The following is an 18,751-nucleotide window of genomic DNA, read 5'->3' on the forward strand; positions in this document are numbered from 1 at the left end:
ATAGAAGAGAGAATAAGAAGGAGCCCTGCTGCTGCTGTCAGAGGTATTGTCTGCGTCAGAGTTTCTATTCTTCTTCTACACTCAGTAACCTCTACATATTTATGTTTCTTTACAACTCCATCTCTTGTTGCCAGAATTGTCTTTATGGATGTTGAATGTAATTGTTGTTTTTTTGAGTTTTTGCTTCTATTTCATGATCCTCCGGTAGCAAAGCTGTAATATTTGGTGCCCCTTGTCCACATTCTGTTTATTCTGGTCATTTTGGCAAAAAGCAACATATCAGTTTCAGACCTGAAACAGTCGTGCTGGTTTTGGTGTCACTGAGGGTCTGTGTTAGCAGGAAGTTTCAGAGTCATTCTAAGAACAGATGTGTTGCTCTTCATAACTTTTACTCTTACATTTTTACTCTTTGAGGCAAAAATCCAGAGCCAGTCTAAATCAAAACTGAATCCAGGAAGGATCCGTGTTGTTGTTCATCTCTTTCCAAGAACGCTAAAGCTCAGAAAGCAGCAGCAGACATGGCAGAACAAATTGAGCTACGGAACTTGTTGTAATAAAACTCTGTTGAGTTTTTTTGCTCGAGGCTGCGTCTCCACTTGAAGTGAAACGTTTTCTTTTAAAGTTACCCGGTTCATGTCTACAGGTTCATGAGGAGGTCAGCTGAACGTTAGGTCTCTTTGCAGTTGAGATAAATACATATTATCTGTCATGTTTAAAATCATTGTGGAGGGGTTCATCTTGTGAGCTGGATAAATCCCAAAATAAGCAACGTCCATTTTGGTGCGTAATGGTTACCCCAAGGTGGCACAGTGGAACAGCTGGCAGAGCTGTTGCCTGTTGGTGAGTATCAGCAAACTCATACCAAATTGTAACATCTAATTACTTTCCCTCAGCCCCCCCTTTGATACTTTATAGCCCCCACCCGGAGCCTAAACAGCCTCCTGAAACTCCTCTGGTCAAAATCCTTCACTTGTTGATCACTTCACAGTTGATTTAAATAAAAGTGAGGCGGTGCAGTTGGTAGAGCTGCTGGCTCAGCGAGAAGGTCGCTGGTTCAAATCCCGACTGGGGCCTTTCTGGGTGGAGTTTGCATGTTCTCTCCGTGCATGTGTGGGTTTTCTCCGGGTGCTCCAGTTTCCTCCCACAGACAAAAAAACATGCATGTTAGACCGACAGGTAACTCTAAATTGTCCCTAGGTGTGAGTGAGAGAGTGAATGGTTGTTTGTCTCTATGTGTCCCTGTGATGGACTGGAGACCTGTCCAGGGTGTCCCCCCGCCTCTCGCACAGTGACTGCTGGACATGGGCACCAGTGACCCCCACGATCCTAAAAGGAAGAAACGGATAGGAAGGGGATCGGTGGCACAGAGGTTAGAGAAGGTGGGCCTGTGACCAGAAGGTCGCTGGTTCGACTCCCCAGACCGACAACATCAAAATGTGGGTGGAAAAGGTGAAACATCTACACCTGCCTCCACCCTCATTTGGCCCTCTCTGAGCCTTTGAGTAAGGCCCTTACCCCCCCACCAACCGCTCCCAAACACGTTTCTCTTCAAAATGAGTCCTCGTGACTCAATGAGACTACCTGGATAAATAAACATTAAATAAAATAAGAAAAGATAATAGATGAATGGAGGTTTTAGTTTCAGGATTTCCTAAATAACCCTTTCATCTTTCACCAGACAAACTCTGACAGCTACTCAGTAATAAACTCCTCAAAGGGGTTAGGGTCAGAGGTCAGCCTGCAGTAAACTGCAATAATAAAAAATGATCTACCTGAGACTGAAATCCTCTCCTGTCGTGACTTTCACCTGCAGCTGTGAGGCCTCAGCGTGTCGACCATGTCATCCTCCGTGGTCCCGTACAAAAACCAGCACTATGCCGAGCTAAAGAAGACCTGCATCAAGGACAAGAAGCTGTTTGAAGACCCCGAGTTCCCGGCCACAAACACATCTCTGTTCTACAGCAAATCTCCTCCTGGCAGGGTGGAGTGGAAACGCCCGAGGGTAAGGCACAACAGGAAGCGGGTCAACCCTGACACCCAGCCGAACATTTCACCGAATATGAACGAGGTAAATGTTGTTCTTGTGTCACAGGAGATTTCAGCAGAGCCTCATCTGTTTGTTGAGGGTATCAGCTCCCACGACCTGAACCAGGGGGTTGTGGGAAACTGCTGGTTTGTTGCAGCCTGCTCCTGTTTGGCTTTAAAGCCACACCTCTGGAAGAAGGTGAGTTTGCCTCATCTTCTTATTCTCAATCTAAAGAAAATATTCACCATTGATCACCAGACTGTTAGAATTTTATGTCAGCATGAACCAAGTTTTGCAGTAGTGTCAGGATTATCTCTCATTTGACCAAACAACTCCAACTCTTTGCTGAGTCTAAAGGGGGAATTGGAAATATGCTCCATCTGGCTGTGCAAGTTGTGTACATAACTTGAAAAGTAAGTGAGATACAGAATTATTTTGATGTGCAGCTGCATCTAGGCTTTAGAAGTCTTCAATGATTTTCTGCTGTATTTCAAGCAGTTTGAGTTCATTGCTCTGACAGACCATGTCAACAATGAGGGTCTCTTGGTGTGGGGACAACATAGATGTCCCCACACCAGTAGGTGTTTTTAAGTTGAGATACCTGTGCTTTAATTGAGTTTCTCTTTTGCTACCTGTGCTTACCATTATATTATTAAAAGTGCTTAAGGTTCTGCCAAATGGTTGACCATTTTAATAAATGGGTTCAGGGCACTCAGCATTTGGTTCATACAAACTGGTTTAGTATTTTAGCTATTGAGAAAAACTGTAAGACTGTCCACAATAAGTTGTCCCTATCTGTCCATCTAATGGACAGTCCACAGTAAGTTGTCCATGCTGTACCTCTACAAATGTTTAGGACAGAAAATGTCCTCCAACTGTGTCTCCATAATGGATTTTTAAATTTTTGTTTATAAAGACCACTTCCACCAAAGAAACCTTGAGTGGTTCTGGTTCTGGTAAAATCTAAAACGGTTTGGATTTGGTGGTAGTCATCAACAGGTGAGTTCTACTCTTGTTTTTTTTATGTTTCCAGGTCATTCCAGACTGGAAGGAGCAGGAGTGGGACTCAGACCACCCTGAAAACTATGCCGGGATTTTCCACTTTCAGTTCTGGATCTTCGGTGAGTGGACAGATGTGGTGATAGACGACCGGCTGCCCACGATCAACGGGGAACTCATCTACTGCCACTCCAAAAGCACCAACGAGTTCTGGAGCGCTCTGCTAGAGAAGGCCTATGCCAAGTCAGTAAAACGAAAACCAACAAGTCCCTTTAGGTAATCTTTGTTTACACGATGCTTCACATTTGTATTCATTTCTCTAGGCTCTCGGGCTGCTACCAATCCCTGGAGGGGGGGAACACTGGAGATGCCGTGGTAGATTTCAGCGGCGCTGTGTCCGAAGCCATCGACCTGGAGAAGGAGGCGTTCTACAAAGACCAGGAAAGACAAGACAAGCTGTATGAAGACCTGCTCAAAGTGTACGATCGAGGAGGAATCATCAGCTGCTCCATCAAGGTGGCTGCTGCTTCTGCATGTTTGCTTCTTTTGACCTGCAAGACAACAGGTCTAACATATTCTTGTTCTGAATTTCACAGGCAGACCCGCATGAGATCGAGTTGAGGATGGCGAATGGGCTGGTGAAAGGCCATGCGTACTCGGTCACCGCTGCGAAGCGAGTGCGTTTAGGTCACGGGCTGCTGGCCTACTTTAAAAACGAAACCATCCCTCTCATCCGGATGAGGAACCCCTGGGGCAAGACTGAGTGGAAAGGAGCATGGAGTGACAGGTCAGGAAGGTTGTTTAGGACCACTTCTAACCATTGTGTGTGCATTGGTGAGGCATCACACCTGACTCAGACAAAATGGAGTCCTTCTAAAAGTTTCTCTTTGAACTTCTTTTAAATTGTCCACGAGTTTAAATTGACAGTTACATCTAAAGTCCAACGCCCACCATAGTAGTTCCAAGTGCTGTTAAGGGAAAATCACTGTCATCAAATATTTTTTTATTTTTACTTTTTCTCCGAAATTTTGCTACGCAAGTCACAAACAAACAAACCAATCAAGGAAACACCCGAGCACACAGCTGATGATTACATCATGCCAGGGACAAGGGACATGGGCAGAAGTGTGTATTCTAGGGTTGAACGACTACATATTTTTAAAAGTTGACTTTAACATGATAAAAGTCGAGTCGACGTCAACTAGTCGCTGTCTTCATAGGAACTCAAGATCATCATATCATATATGCAAAAAAAAAAAGTAATTTGTTATTTACAAATAAAAGAACAACAAAACATTGGGTGTATATTTATGCTCCTACCATTTATCATGCTGCAAATAAGTCCCAGGAAAACCAAAACAATTATTAAGCTGCAAAAGTGAAAGAAACGTGCGGCACGTAAAAAACAAGGCTGAGGGCAACGGGGCGGACGGTGCCGGAGCACCTTATTATAATATTATAGTTATTATAGTTATTAATGGTCATTGGCTGCGTACGTCCGCTGATGCAGCAGCTGGAAAGCTTCAGGTGGGTCACCGTCCAAACTTTTTTGTACGTCTTTTAACCGGCCGGTCAGCACGGCTGGTGGTGATCCAAATCATATAGTCAGCCACGCGTGTCCACTGATGCAGTCAAAAGCCCGACACCAAACCACCCACCCATCCAACATGTTATTTTGGCTTGGACTGGGCGTGGCCGTGCTAGAAATGACATCTCTAACGCCACGCTGTTTTTAGTTTTATTTTATTTAATCCACCATGTGGATTGGGTGGAATAGGGGTGGGAACAGTGGGGCGAGCGGTGGCGACTGAGACTAGTCAACATGTCCTAGAGTCCTTGGTGCTATTTTCTAGAAACACAACATACCGTTTCACTTCTATGCCGACGACTGTCAAATCTACTTCCCCCTAACACACAATGGTACATGCTCTATTCAACCTTTGCTCGACTGTCTGGCTGACATCAGGGACTGGATGGCTTTAAACTTTTTAAGTTTCAATGAAAAGAAGTCTGAAGTCATGTTGTTCAGAGTCAGAGTCAGAGTCAGAGTTTCTTTATTGTCATTCGCACCTCATGTGGTACATGTGGTGGAGCGAAATTATGTACGCAGGGTCCCAGTTACATCCAACAATAAAATGTATAAGAAAAACAGTAATAACATCTAAGATAAATTCTTAAATTCCCTCCCAATGACACGATCACAAACCACAGTATCGACCTCTCCGCTCTAACCCTGTCAGAAAAACAAAGAGTCACTAATCTGGGCGTGATAATGGACCCTTCCCTGAAACTTATCAATCATGTAAACATGATTGTTAAATCATGTTTCTTCCAACTGAGGCGGCTGTCTAAACTGAAGACCATATTGTCCAAAAATAACCTGGAGACAGTAATACATGCATTCATTACATCTAGGCTCGATTACTGCATTTCCCTCCTGTTTGGTATTAGTCAGACCTCTATAGCACGACTACAACTGGTCCAGAATGCACAGCCTGATTTTTAACCAGTACAGGCAAAAGAGAGCACATTACACCAGTTTTGACCTCACTGCACTGGTTACCGGTTCACCTTCGAATCCAGTTCAAAATACTCCTGTATGTCTACAAATCACTGAACTGAACAATTTCAGCCCCCCCATCTCTCTGATTTGCGACAACCATATGTCCCTCCACGTTCCCTGAGGTCAGCGGACCAGTTGCTCCTCACAGTTCCAGGAACTCGTCTTGAGCACAGAGGTGACAGGGCCTTCTCTGTAGCAGGACCAAGACTTTGGAACGAGTTACCTCTGTTTGTCAGACAGGCCCCCTCCCTCTCGGTTTTCAAATCCCGTTTAAAAACTCACTACTATTCAGTAGCTTTCAACACCAGAGGATCTGTGTTTTGAACCTGTACGCTCCACACTGGTTAGTCGTCATATTTATTATCTGCATCATTTTTATGTCTATATTCTGATTTACTTGATTTTGTATTTTGCTTTGTGTGTTACCCGTTGTTCTGTCTGTACAGCACTTTGGTTGGCCTTGTCGCTGTTTTAAGTGCTCTATACATAAAATGGTATGGTATGGTAGAATCGACTAGTCGACTAGTCTATTCAACCCCTAGTGTATTCATGGGCAGGAGTGTGTTCTTAGGAGTGGGATCTCCCACTTTCCCATCAAAGTCCTCCGTCTCTCTCAGACAGTTTTTCTGTTTCATCTCTGCCTTTTCTGTCTGAAAAGGTTCTGACTCTGCTGCTCCGTCCATCTCTGGGTCTGCATCTCCATCCCCCACGTCAAACAGAAACTGCAGCTTCATGGTCAAAACCTGCCTCCTTGTTTTGACTCAAACACATTAAAACTGACTAAACTAAACACACCACACTACACGCTAAATAAAACAGCCAAACATGCTAAATATCATAAATCTTGCCGTGTCTCTATCGCCACCAAACTTCCTTCAACTTTATGCCTTTCTTCTTTTCCTGTAGAGTTTTGGCGCTTCACAAATAACTTCGGGCCTCAGTCAGAAAGGAATGGGGGCGTTGTTTGTACGGTGGGGGAGGGGGTGATATCAAAGTGGGGATTGGGATGTTTTTTCGCTGCTCCCTCCCGCTCCAGCACGCTTCAAACATGACAATCATTTTCAGAAAAAGGTGTGGTGTGAATTATTTATCATAACTCTGTTTTTACTTGTTCAAAATCAAGAATCTCAATTTTCCCCGAGGGTCAATTTGTTTCACAGTCATAGACACACAAAATATTAAGACATGAAGACATTAAAAAAACAGTGGAAGTCATCAGTGTTCATCGAGAAGCTTGATCGCTACAGGGATGGATGAGTCGTTCAGTCTGTTCGTTCTACATCTGGACAGTAGATACCTGCGTCCAGATGGAAGCAACCTGAACCCACCATGGAGTGATGATCAGGATCTGCCAGAATCAGCCTAGCCTTGTTCACTGACCTTGCCTTGTGTAGGTCAGTGAGGTTCTGCAGGGCAGTTTTGCTGCACAAAACTTATGTTGGCCTATCAACACCATTTAAAAGCAGATTTATACCAAGTGTCTTACCCCAAAAACTTACCGTTACCTCACAACTGTCAATGTGCGTCTGCCCGTGTCTGATCCTTCAAGTTTTCCAGTTCCTGTGCACGGTGGATCTGCCTGAATAGTTGGCACAGCATTTTCCTTCAGTCTGGTGTTAAACTTTCCCTTAAATCCAAACTTTTCATCATTTAAGACTCATAGTCTTCAGCTTGAAAGGTGTTTGGAACACAGAACACTGTTAGGCGACAGTCGTTTGAATGGTTTGTTTGATTTTGACAAATTTCACACATTTCTCATGAATTTCCTTGACTTTCTGGAAAGAATGGATGCAGTGTATTCCCACTGAACTGTGCAACACACCCATTGGACATGTTGTTCCTGCCACAAATATTTTTGCCAGAAATTCTAAGGAAACATTTGAACGTAACCTTGTACAAAAGAAATCTGGGGGTCTCGCATGAAAGGGTCCCTGGTGTGACATCACACCCCATATATGGCAGTGAAGGGGCTTTTTCAAAAGCCTCAACTTCAACTTCAATTATCACAAAACTATGTTTTAAAAACTAGAGAAAAAAAATTGTAAAAATCTTTACACTGCTCTAGTTTCACATTGCATTCAGGCAGTTATTCAGGCAGAGATGTTACAGTGCTCCTGCAGGAAGTGCTCCAAGCTGCACAGGAAGTACTACAGCTAGCTGCTGATGCCGATGTAAAGGTTTATAAAACGTTTGCATGAAACGCTTTGACATTTTTGAGATTGAAGACTTAAAGATGAGAGCTCTGATGCTCTGACTAGCTATGAGATCAGTTTAATCAGAATTAAAACTCTATTTTACCAAACGAATGTCTTATCAAATCTCTAACTACTACAGGTAAGATATTTACTGTTCATAACCTTTTCATAGGACTGCATGTCAAAAAATGTGAGCCATGGCTTTACAATAAAACTTTCATTTTTGTCTGTTTGCGTTCATTCAAATGTAAAAATGTTTAAAAAGGCGACATAGACTGCATAAATCTTTTTGTGTCTAACGTTCTGTATGTTTAGTTCGGAGGAATGGGCAAAGGTTGGCGACACAGAGAGGAGCAACCTCGGCATCACTGTGGAGGATGACGGGGAGTTCTGGTACGTCCTCATAGATCCTTTAACACTCTGAATGTTTCTGAGTCCTCCTCAGTATTGAGATCCGGTTATCTTCCATTTGTTTTTCAGCTCGTAACTCGTTCTTCCGTTTTTGTTTAACTTCGACAATAAATCAAAATGTTCAGCTCATTCAGGACATTCCTGCGCTGTCTTTTGTTTTTGTGCAACGTTTACTTTTTGAGATACAGTATTTGTCTTTGTCGGCCATGTTTTTCTCATTGAAAATGAATGGACTTCTCCATCCTTTAAATCTTTTGAGCTGTTTACAACCTTTAACTGCTCATTTCAACTTCTCCTCTGGTTCAGCTTGTGTCAGCTCCTTTCAGCTTCTATCTGCTCATTTTATCCTGTTCAGCTATTTTTCTACTCATTTCAGCTTCTTTAGGCCAATTCAAGTATTGTGTTGTTCATATTTAGATTTTGTATTTTCTTTTACTTTTTAGCCATTTCTCCTGGTTAATTTTAGCATTTTTTAAAATCTCTCTCTAATTTTGGCCTTTTTTGTTTCTTTCTAATTATTCAAAATTCTTTCTGCCTTTTTCTGCCAAATTCAGCCTTTGCATTTTGCATTTTCAACTCATTTTTTGTGCTCATTTCAGTTCTTTTTCGCTAATTTCATATATTTTTATATAATTCATTCAGCCTCTCTGCCTATTTCTGCATATTCTGCTCATTTCTGCCGTCTTCAGCTTTTTAAAAAACCTTTCGGCTGTTTTTCTACTCCTGTCTGCTTTTATCTTCCTGCTTTCAGCAAATGCCAGCTGTTCATCTTCACCCCTCTTTAACAGTTTAGTGATGAAACATTTCAGCCGCTTGCAGCGATAGGCATTCTCACTGGGTTCTCACAGGAAATGACATTCTTCTAGTTACACTGTCTCTCCTGCCCGGTTGTGACGTAGCAACGTGCTCGCTGTTCTCGTCTACAGGATGGACTTCACCGACTGGTGCAAGTTCTTCACAGATGCAGACATCTGTCGAGTCATCAACACCTCAGTGATCAGCATCCACAAGACCTGGAACGAGGTCGTGCACTTTGGGAGCTGGACCAAAAATGAGGAGCCGCTGTTGAACCGCTGCGGCGGATGTGCCAACCACAAGCAGACCTTCCTGCAGAACCCTCAGGTGCTGCTGGACACATTGTCTTCTATCCTCACTGTCAGACAGATGCTTCTACACCTGAACGCATACTGACTCCTCCTCGACGATTCTTCCTCCTCACAGTACCTGTTTGACGTCAGCAAGGAGTCGGATGAGGTGCTGATCTCCCTGCAGCAGAAAGACATGAAGGTCCACAGAAAATACGGCCAAGGGGAGAATCTGACCATCGGCTTCAGCGTCTTCAGGGTAAAAACCCAAATTATTGTCCAGCTACAGAGCTGCACCGTCAGTCTGCAGAACGACTTGTGTGAGATATAAAGCGTATGAGCGACGTCTTTCCGGGGTCATTCAGACGTGATGAGGAGAAGCAGGAGATCTCCAAGATAAAAAATAAACACTTAAAAACAGGCGAACGTGCATAATGTATACAGTAGTCCCTTGTTTATTGTGGGGGTTATGTTCTGGACCCTCTCCCTGCAGTAAGTGAAAATCTGCAAAGTAGGAATGTTTTATTTATTTTAGTATTTATTTATATTTTAATGCTTTAGAAACCCTTCCCATGCTCTTGTAATGTTCTAAACTCTTGAACTTACATCATTTTATCAACATACGTATATGTAGCTACTAAATTTTACTCAGCAGAACAGCAGCGGCTCGGTTCCGTTTCGGCGGACCTACCCTGTCGGTTCTGGTCAGCTCTCTGGCTCGGGGTAGTGGCTGTGGGCTCCAGAGAGAAGCTGGAATTTTGGCAGAGAGTCTCTGCTTGGAAGTCCTTATGGGTCAGCTAGCAGCTCTTGAGTTCACCCATGAGACTGGGGATCTGGTTCTGGTCCGGTTCCGGGTGGGTTCCATGAGACTCGCTACATCCACTGGCTGCCGATGTCACTGGATGAATAAGGACTGGACTTTTTCCAATCAGATCTTTTCTAGTATTTCAGCAGAAGGCAATGCGGCTTCTGGCCACCGTTGGCTTCTGGGAAATGTAGTCCTTATGAGCGGCGATACAGTATAGGCTTATTGAGAGAAAACTACAAAATGGCGGCGCCTGTCCGAAACATTTTATTTTTCGTTAACTTTTTACTGTACAGTATCCTGTACTATCCCCATCACGTGTGTAATATTAAAGTTGACAATCATGTGTCATGTACAATATTTTTTTACTGTGTACAATCTTACTTTAAAAAACCATGAAAGAGCGAGTCCGCGAAAGTCAAACCACGAAGTGGCGAGGGACTACTGTAAACCTAAAACAGTCGGTGGATGTTTAGTGAGTGACATGGCTCTAAAAAAAGTTTATTCTCATTTCCAAAAATTTATCGTGCAGTTTTTAAATAATTGTGTTTCTGCTGAACAGTTTACAGTAGAACTGTCTGTACAAAACATTCCCCTTGTCGTGCCTATAACTTCTGATCCACTCAAGACAATTTAACAAAGTTTCATACACATATGCATCATCATTAGATAGAGCGTTGCATACACTTTCTATCACCCCAGCTTCAAGGTCAAGGTAACAAGTCAAGGTCAAATGTTGTACAAAGTCTTTGCTTGTCCAGGCCACTGCTATAGACAGCTGTATGCAGTACTTTGTTTATGAGAAACATTTTGCCAAGATTGTTAAAAATAGTTGAAAGTTTCTTTTTTTAATTGTAGTTTTTTTTGCTGAGACTTTGGCCGGTTTCTGGTTTTTGATTGGAGCTTGAAGACTTTCAGTTCTCTCTCTCCGGGTTGAGCAGCTGGATCTTTGTTCTTGTTCAGTGTTTGTATTTAGATCACATAGAAAAGAAAAGAAAAACTTGGAGTGGCTGCAGATCATAGGAGGGGATAGTATGCATAAAAACCTGACAACACAGAGCTGTAGATAACACAAAACAGATTTAGTAAAAAGGCAAATTAATATTTTATTCTCTTTATAAATAGATTTTATCGTCATGCTGTAATTAGATTGTCTCATTTGATAAAAACTTTTGTTCCATGGATGTATTTCCAGCCCAGGGATCTGGCTAAGTTCAGACTCACCGAACTCTCTTATCACGGTGACTGAAGAGCGTCTGAAGTGTTGAGGGAAGAATGTCGGTGACATAAAGAGGCTGTGATTCATAAAATAAAGCAGCTGTGTGCACATGGTGCGATAAAACGCTGCTGGAAAGCAGTTTGAGATTCACGTTGGCCATAAAAGGACGACACTAAGTCACACAGCAGCTGGTTTAGTTTGAGTAAACTGCCAGTTTTGATCTTTTCAGTCATTTTAAATTACAGAGAAGGATAATCTGTTTACAGCTCAGGATACCTCAGTACAGCCACGAGGTTCAGAACGAGTTTACTGTGTGAATGAAATGCTTCATGAATGAATTTCATGAAGCATTCACTGTGATCCATTTTTCTTTCGTACATTTTTCGGCATCTTTCTCGTTCCACAATTTTTGTTCTATTTCAACAAATCATATATAAAAATGTTCATCTTGTTCAGGACAATTCTGCTTTGACTTTTGGTATTGGTGCAACTTTAACCTTTTTTAATATTTAGCCTTTTCTGCCATTTTTTTTTTGTTCCTCAAACAAAATGAATTGAGCTCATTTTACATCCTTCATATCTTTAGATCTGTTTACAACCTTTTACTGCTCCTTTCATATTTTGTTCTGGTTCAGCTTCTTTCAGCTTCCATGTGCAAATTTCTTATTTTTTTAGCTACTTTCAGCTAATTTCAGCTGTTTATTCAGTTGTTTTATTCTCCTTTCAAGCTCTTTCTGCTAATGACAACATTTGTGTGCTTCTTCTAACTTCTTTCTACTAATTTCAGCTTGTTGTTCGCCTTTCACCTTATTTCTGTAAGTTTCAGCTTTTTCTACTATTTCAGCCACAATATGGCTGTTTTATGCTAATTTAAACTTTTACAGCTAATTCCACATTTTTTGCACTCATTTACACTTTTTTCAGCCTAATTCAGCAAAAATGAGCTCTCTCCACTTCCTTCTTGTAATTTCAGGTTTTCTGCCTTTTTAGCTACTTTTCAGCTTTTTTTATGCTAATTTCAGCTTTTTTTTTAAAGATAATTTTCACTTTCAGCCTAATTGAGAAAATGTGTTCTTTCTGCTTTCTTATGTTAATTTAAGCTTGTTATACCTTTTCAGCTACATTTGTACATTTAAAGCTAATTGTAGCTGTTTTCAGATACATTCTAGTTTTTCACAGTAATCTGCTACTTTCAGCCTAATTAACTACTTTCTGCTAATTTCAGCTTATGGTCCTTTCATCTTATTTCTGCTAGTTTCAGTTGTTTCAGCTACTATTTGGCTGTTTTATGCTAATTTTAGCTTTACAGCTAAGTCCACAGTTTTTGAATTCATTTCAGCTCCTTTAACTTCCTTCTTGTAGTTTAAGCTCATTTAAACCTTTTCAGCTACATTTTTTTGCTAACGTCAGCTATTTTTAGCTAATTTCCTAATTTTTGTGCTAATTTCTGCTTATTTCAACCAAATTCAGCAAATATGTGTTCTTTCTACTTTCTTCTGCTAACTTAGATTTGTTCTTGTACTTCAGCTACATTTAGGCATGCTTATTTTTTAAGCTAATTTCAGCAGTTTTTCAGCAAGATCTTCAGCAATAAGCATTCACGCTGCATTTTCACGGGAAATGTGATATCTCTAGTTAAATTATGTGATTAGCTATACAAACTTAAATTAGACTCATGAAACTCAGCCAGTTAGACATTGAGCTAAGAATTCCTTTGAATTGGTGCTAAAATATGATATTAAAGTCTCCTTGTGCTTCCAGGTGGAGCTGAACAGGAAGTACCGGCTGCACGACATCCTGACCCAGGAGAACGTGGCGACGTCCACCTACATCAACGCTCGGACGGTGTTCATGAGGTGCATGCTGACGCAGGGTCGGTACGTCATCATCCCCACCACCTTCAAGCCTCTCACGCTGGGGGACTTCATGCTGCGGGTTTTCACCGACGTGGACTCGGGCTGCAGGTAAGATGGTGACGACACGGACCAGCGACAACCTGCGGCTCGTTCTGTGTAAATCAGAGGCTCCAACATTGACAAAGATCCAAAGTTTAAATCATCGTTAAGTAAAAGGCTCCAGAGGAAAACAAATACGTTGTATTTGCTCAGTCAATAGATTACATCCAAGAAAAGTACCTAAAGTTGTGTTTTAAGGAATACAACTTTGGCATTTTTTACTTATAAGTTTGTTGTATGTTCTTTACTGGCAGATCAGACAGTTCAGACTGGTTTGATCTGCCTTGGACTCAAACGTACAAGACGACACGAATCCATCTTCTCCAGTCTTCTGATGGCGGTCAGAACACCAAGGAGCTTAACTTGTCTTCTTCTCTGCTTTCACAGGGAGCTGACGGAGGACAAACCAAAGGTAAAATGCTGGAGTTCGATCTTCGGGTACCCACAGGCCGTCACTCACGTCTACGTACACGGAGCTGAGGGGTTGGAGAAGCAGGACAGAACGGGAGGTTGGAGGACTTGCCTCAAAACCACACTTAACACCTTCAAATGTGCGTTGTTTCTAAATGAACCTTCACGTTGTGATGCAGGCGCTGACCCGTATGTGATTATATCCTGCGAGGGCCGATCAGTCAAGTCCACCATCCACAACAACACTTTGGAGCCAGAGTTTAAAACCAGCGGCGTTTTCTACAGGAAGAAGCCCACGAAGCCCATAACAGTGGAGGTACGAAAAACTCATAATTTATTTGCCGATTCTTTATTTATCTGTCGGAAGGACACGCCTCATTTTAGGATCAAAGAGGGATCAACATTCAGAAGCATTTTAACGCCTCAGAGTAAATTATACCCATAATGGAGCATAAAGTCATAAAACTCATTCCTATCATAAAAAAGGCTCGTTAAGCTGCTCCTGCCACGCTGGTTGCAATAAAAAGCTTGTTACAATGAACTCGGGGGTGACAACTTAACAAAAGGCTATCAAACTGATCTTTGTGAAGAATTAAAAATATTTTGCTGCTAATCTAATTCACCATATAAATGCAACACTTTTGTTTTTATCCCATTCTTCATGAGTTGAACTCAAAGATTTAAGACTTTCTATGAACACAAAAGGCCTTTTTCTCAAATGTTGTTCACAAATGAGTGTAAATCTGTGTTAGTGAGCACTTTTTCTTTTGGCGATAATCAATTCAAAGGTGTGGCACATCAAGATGCTGATTAGACAGTATGATTGCACAGGTGTGCCTTAGGCTGCCCACAATAAAAGGCCAGTCTAAAAAATGTGCAGTGTGATCACAGCACAGTGCTGCAGATGTTTGAAGTTTTGAATGTGCGGATGTCCACCAGAGCTGGTGCTCATTTCTCTACCATAAGCCATCTTCAGAGGCGTTTCTGAGAATATGGCAGTGCAACCATCCACCTCACAACCACAGATCATGTGTTTCAAACATGGTCCTGTCCAAACTTTTTACAGAAGTTGTCTGTTTTTTTTCTTCTAAAAATGTTCCCGCTTCTTAAATTTCAACATTTGATGCGTTTACTGCGCTCGACTGTGGGAAAAATTATGGGTTTATGAGATTATTCCAATCACTCCATTCTATTTATTTACATTTTACACAACGTACCAACTATGACAAAACTGGGGTCGCACAGTAAATTAATATTTTCCCTCCTGAACAAATCGAGGGTTTTAAAATCCTAAAACGGCGCCTTTTATCAGAGTTATTGTAAAGACACAGAATGTAATTCAAGAAAACAAATAAAAAGCTATTTTTAGAGTTGACCACGAGGAGACCGACGATCATTACTTGTTCTTCAGGTGTGGAACAGAAACGCAGTGAAGGACGAGTTTATGGGCCAGGTTCTGCTGCCCGGGTCTCCGACCGACAACTCGAATCCTCAGAAGCTCGTGCTGCAGACGAGCGGCAAGCAAGCGACCGATGAGATGCCGCACATCAATCTGAGGATCGTTACGTCCACTCAGCTGACGGCCATCTGACCTCCTCCATGACCCGCGGGCTGAAGTACCATGTTGTGTTAGCTCCCATCAAAACCATAGATGGTCTTTTTTAGATACTTTATCTGCTGTAAATTAAATGTTGGGGAATCATGAGCAAGTGAGAGGTACAAGACACTTTAGATCCATCAGTGAATGTATTGTTTTTGTCGACCCTTTACTCTTTTTTAACTTATAAAACTGTTTTTATACCAGTGCTTTTATGAAGGTGTTATTCAGTGAAACTATACTGTGAGCTCAGCAGCGTCCCGAACACAAAGATTTAAGAATATTCAAATACCATTTGTAATCCTGATGTCAATTTATGATCATCTTTAAGAATTAAAAATTTGTTTTTCTGCTTTTCCTCCTCACTCTCGCTTTGATTTTTATTTCAGTCGTTTCCAAACTGCAATTTTTTTTTTTACACTCAAGACACAGCCATGCACAGTTCAAAGTTCAAAAAGTCTATGGCTTCAACCACAGTTAAAAATATTTATCCAAAACCTCATTTCCCCGGAAACTCGTCTTGTCCTTTTCCAAAGGTGGGGGAGGGCCTGCTGAGGTGTGCCACATGGATCAGCAGTTTTACAAAGCTAGACAATAATAAGAGTAATAATAATAAAGATAATAATTTAAAAAGTAACATTTTTTGTCTTTGTTCCATTCTCTTGATACACATTAATAGAGGAATTTTCACACCACGTGTACAGGTTTACACATTCAGAAGGGAGGAATGTACAGCAGCAACCACAGAGGAGGTGGAGGGGCCTCAGCGGTGTCTCTTGTCCCACAGTTCACCGTTGTGCTCATAGTTCAGACCTGTACCAGGATCAGAGGTCAAAGTGTCCCAGGGGCCACACACACAGGCTCACGCACACACCAACACTCAGGACGAAGGACTGGACAGACTGTGTGGGGCCGTACAGGAGCGCTGCGTTCAGGAGCCGCCCGGTGGGGCCGTACAGGAGCGCTGCGTTCAGGAGCCGCCCGATGTTCCTATCAGGAGAGGTGGATCCACAAGTGCAGGGTCAGCACATGTGTGTTGATGTTTGTCCTTTTCCAGGCTGCAAAAAGCACCCTGAATATTGTTTAGTTACATATTTCTGCAAAAAGAGTGGGGGGTGGGGGTTCTGTCATATTTACATACATACAATACAGTGTATATTTGTTTTACATGCACGGGAATCTGTTGCACCCTCCTGATTATTACCACTTCTTCCTGTAACAGTGGAGGTCCAGTGGGACGAAGCAGCTACGCCGCACCTCAGACTGAAGGTGGAAAACGCGAGCGAGGCACCTTCAGGTGCGGACTGAGGTAGCCCCCGAAACGCACAAACACGCCCACTCGCACCGATGGGAAGCTGCGTGAAGAACGCGACAAAGCAAAGACGAAAGATAACCTCTGAACAGGAATGAGTTGAAACTGCGCACCAGCTATGAGAGGAATGTGACGCTCCGGGGCTACAATCAGGACTCGACGCTCCTCGCTTTGCTCAGCGGATTTTTTCTCTCTAAAGTTCATCGCACGTCCAACGAAATGAAGGAAAAAAGCAAATCATTTAAGACACAAATGTGAATAATAATAATAAAAACAACAACTTAAAGCTTGGATGAGCAGCGCGTTAAAAAGCATGGAGGTGGTGGGTGAGGATGTACATTGCGTTTTCACCTGAGCAGATTTCACTCAAACACTTTTTAACATTTTCTGCTCAAATTTTTAGGATAAAAAGGGACGTTTGGGGCACTAAACCCACAAGTGATGGATTACGTTACCATCATTTCTTAGATAATACGGGGAATTGTTCATTTCTCTTCTACTTGAATCTCAAAAATTCATAATAAACACACATTTCCAGCCGTAGTCTGAATAATTTAAAGAAAAATGAAACAAAATGATGCAACAGAAACAGCTAACGGGTCATTTTGCCTCCAATATCAGTCCCGGTCATAAATACATGGCTTTAATCATATACTGTATAAGATGTGATCAAACTGATATGAAATGGATTGTTGAGGGTGTTAAAGCTGGTTATGTGAAATTATTCCAGATTTTTCCCTCCGGTTGTAGCACCCCTGCTCACTTACACATAAAACGCAGCAGAGGTTGTGATGTGACCGTCTGTGGAGGACCGGCAGCGTTCTGTGGGTCCAGGTCCGGTTAGGCTTCATTAAGGGGACAAGAGGAATGAAAACCAAAACTAAACAGCTGGATAGGTAAGAAATGTTTGTTCCACTCCTACAGAGGGTTTAGAGAATAAGCACCCTTTTCATTTAGTTTAGGAAGAGACACCCTCCTAAACTTGACATGATGCAAACAAATGTGCACGTGTTTAGACACACTCACACTCACACACACACTAACACTCTGACATACTCGTGATAGACTGCTCTACATGTACAGTGCTGGAGAAGTAAACAGGAGGCAAGGTCTTTTTCAGCAGCATGGCCAAGAGGCTGCAAGGCCAGGTGTCCGTCCTATATACGAGGCTTGTGGGGGGTCGTTTGTCCTTGTGCTGTCACCGTAAGTCACACAAAACCCCCTCCTCGTGCTGTCACTGCCACCCCCACATGTACACCCAAACCCTGTGACGGCATGAAGCAACGCGTCACGGACTGGGCTCCAGCTTCGGGCGCGGACAGCGAGACCAGCCTTAGCGACTGCTGTTCTTTATGGCTTCCTTAGCAGCTACAATCAGAGGCGTCAGGCTGGACAGAGGCTTCGCCAGCTTGAGGAAGGAATGCTGCAAACAGAAAAAGACCAAACTCATGAAAGCAAAGCCCAAACCACCTGCAAATAACAACAACTCTAGCCCTTCATCCAAATATTATGGGTTGAAATGTGGAGCTCCACAAGGTTCTACTTTAGGTTCATCACGTTTTAAAATACTGTTTAATATCTGCAAGATGGAAAACCTCATCAGGAGACACATTTATTCATAGCTATGTTGACAATACACAGGTTTGTCTCTCAATGACCCACAGCTGACGGATGCCCGTTAATCGTGTTTAAGCTATGCATTTACAGATCACAGAGAATTTTCAACAGTTCATTTGAAACAAAACACGTTTTATTAACCAACACTGAGCTTCAGAGAGAGAAACTTTGACAACAAGCAGTATGCATCTGTCCCCCATTGCTGAAGCATTTGAATAGTGAATATTTGTAGTTATGGAGATGGGTTTGAATTTCTGAGCTACAGCTGAAGAGCAAGTAAACCTTAATGTTTTTGGAGCAAGATATTCAAGTGGGTAGGAGTTACACTGGAGAATAAGAGAGATGTTTTTTTTTTTTGTCTGAGGCAGCGCAGAGTGATGGATCCCAGAGAGTGGAGGGAGCCATTTTATCCACCACCAGGAAAACTGGTGGAGCCAAGGGGTGGCCAATGGTGGCCTTGGCCCCCATAGATTAATTTTCAGCCACCAGAATCATTTGAGGAAACTATACTTTTAACATATATATATATATATATATATATATATATATATATATA

The 18,751-nt window shown here is 42.2% G+C and overlaps 2 protein-coding genes across 2 annotated transcripts in view; one reads left to right on the forward strand and one right to left on the reverse strand.

Moving 5' to 3' along the window:
- On the forward strand, window positions 1-15,626 carry LOC119420686 (calpain-5). Its single transcript, XM_037688115.1, has 13 exons — window positions 1-43; window positions 1,814-2,002; window positions 2,093-2,224; window positions 3,060-3,268; window positions 3,349-3,541; window positions 3,622-3,812; window positions 8,099-8,176; window positions 9,121-9,316; window positions 9,416-9,538; window positions 13,065-13,267; window positions 13,646-13,767; window positions 13,849-13,985; window positions 15,081-15,626. Exons 2-13 carry the CDS (start codon window positions 1,838-1,840, stop codon window positions 15,258-15,260), a joined length of 1,929 nt encoding a protein of 642 aa, XP_037544043.1. The 5' UTR covers window positions 1-43; window positions 1,814-1,837; the 3' UTR covers window positions 15,261-15,626.
- A 2,266-nt stretch (window positions 15,627-17,892) lies between these two features.
- LOC119420311 (serine/threonine-protein kinase PAK 3) overlaps window positions 17,893-18,751 on the reverse strand; it is a 56,274-nt gene continuing 55,415 nt past the window's right edge. Inside the window, exon 14 of the mRNA XM_037687699.1 lies at window positions 17,893-18,001. Within this exon, the coding sequence (XP_037543627.1) occupies window positions 17,912-18,001 (90 nt within the window). The 3' untranslated portion in view covers window positions 17,893-17,911. The remainder of the gene's footprint in view (window positions 18,002-18,751) is intronic.

The sequence above is a fragment of the Nematolebias whitei genome, chromosome 14, assembly GCF_014905685.2.
Source record: "Nematolebias whitei isolate Nwh7 chromosome 14, NemWhi1, whole genome shotgun sequence".
In the NCBI taxonomy this organism is placed as follows: Eukaryota; Metazoa; Chordata; class Actinopteri; order Cyprinodontiformes; family Rivulidae; genus Nematolebias; species Nematolebias whitei.

Coding starts and splice junctions, on each gene's coding strand:
- LOC119420686 (XM_037688115.1), top strand. CDS start 1,838: ATGTCATCCTCCGTGGTCCCGTACAAAAACCAGCACTATGCCGAGCTA. Junction 2,225..3,059: donor AGCCACACCTCTGGAAGAAG/GTGAGTTTGCCT, acceptor TTATGTTTCCAG/GTCATTCCAGACTGGAAGGA. Junction 13,768..13,848: donor GAAGCAGGACAGAACGGGAG/GTTGGAGGACTT, acceptor GTTGTGATGCAG/GCGCTGACCCGTATGTGATT.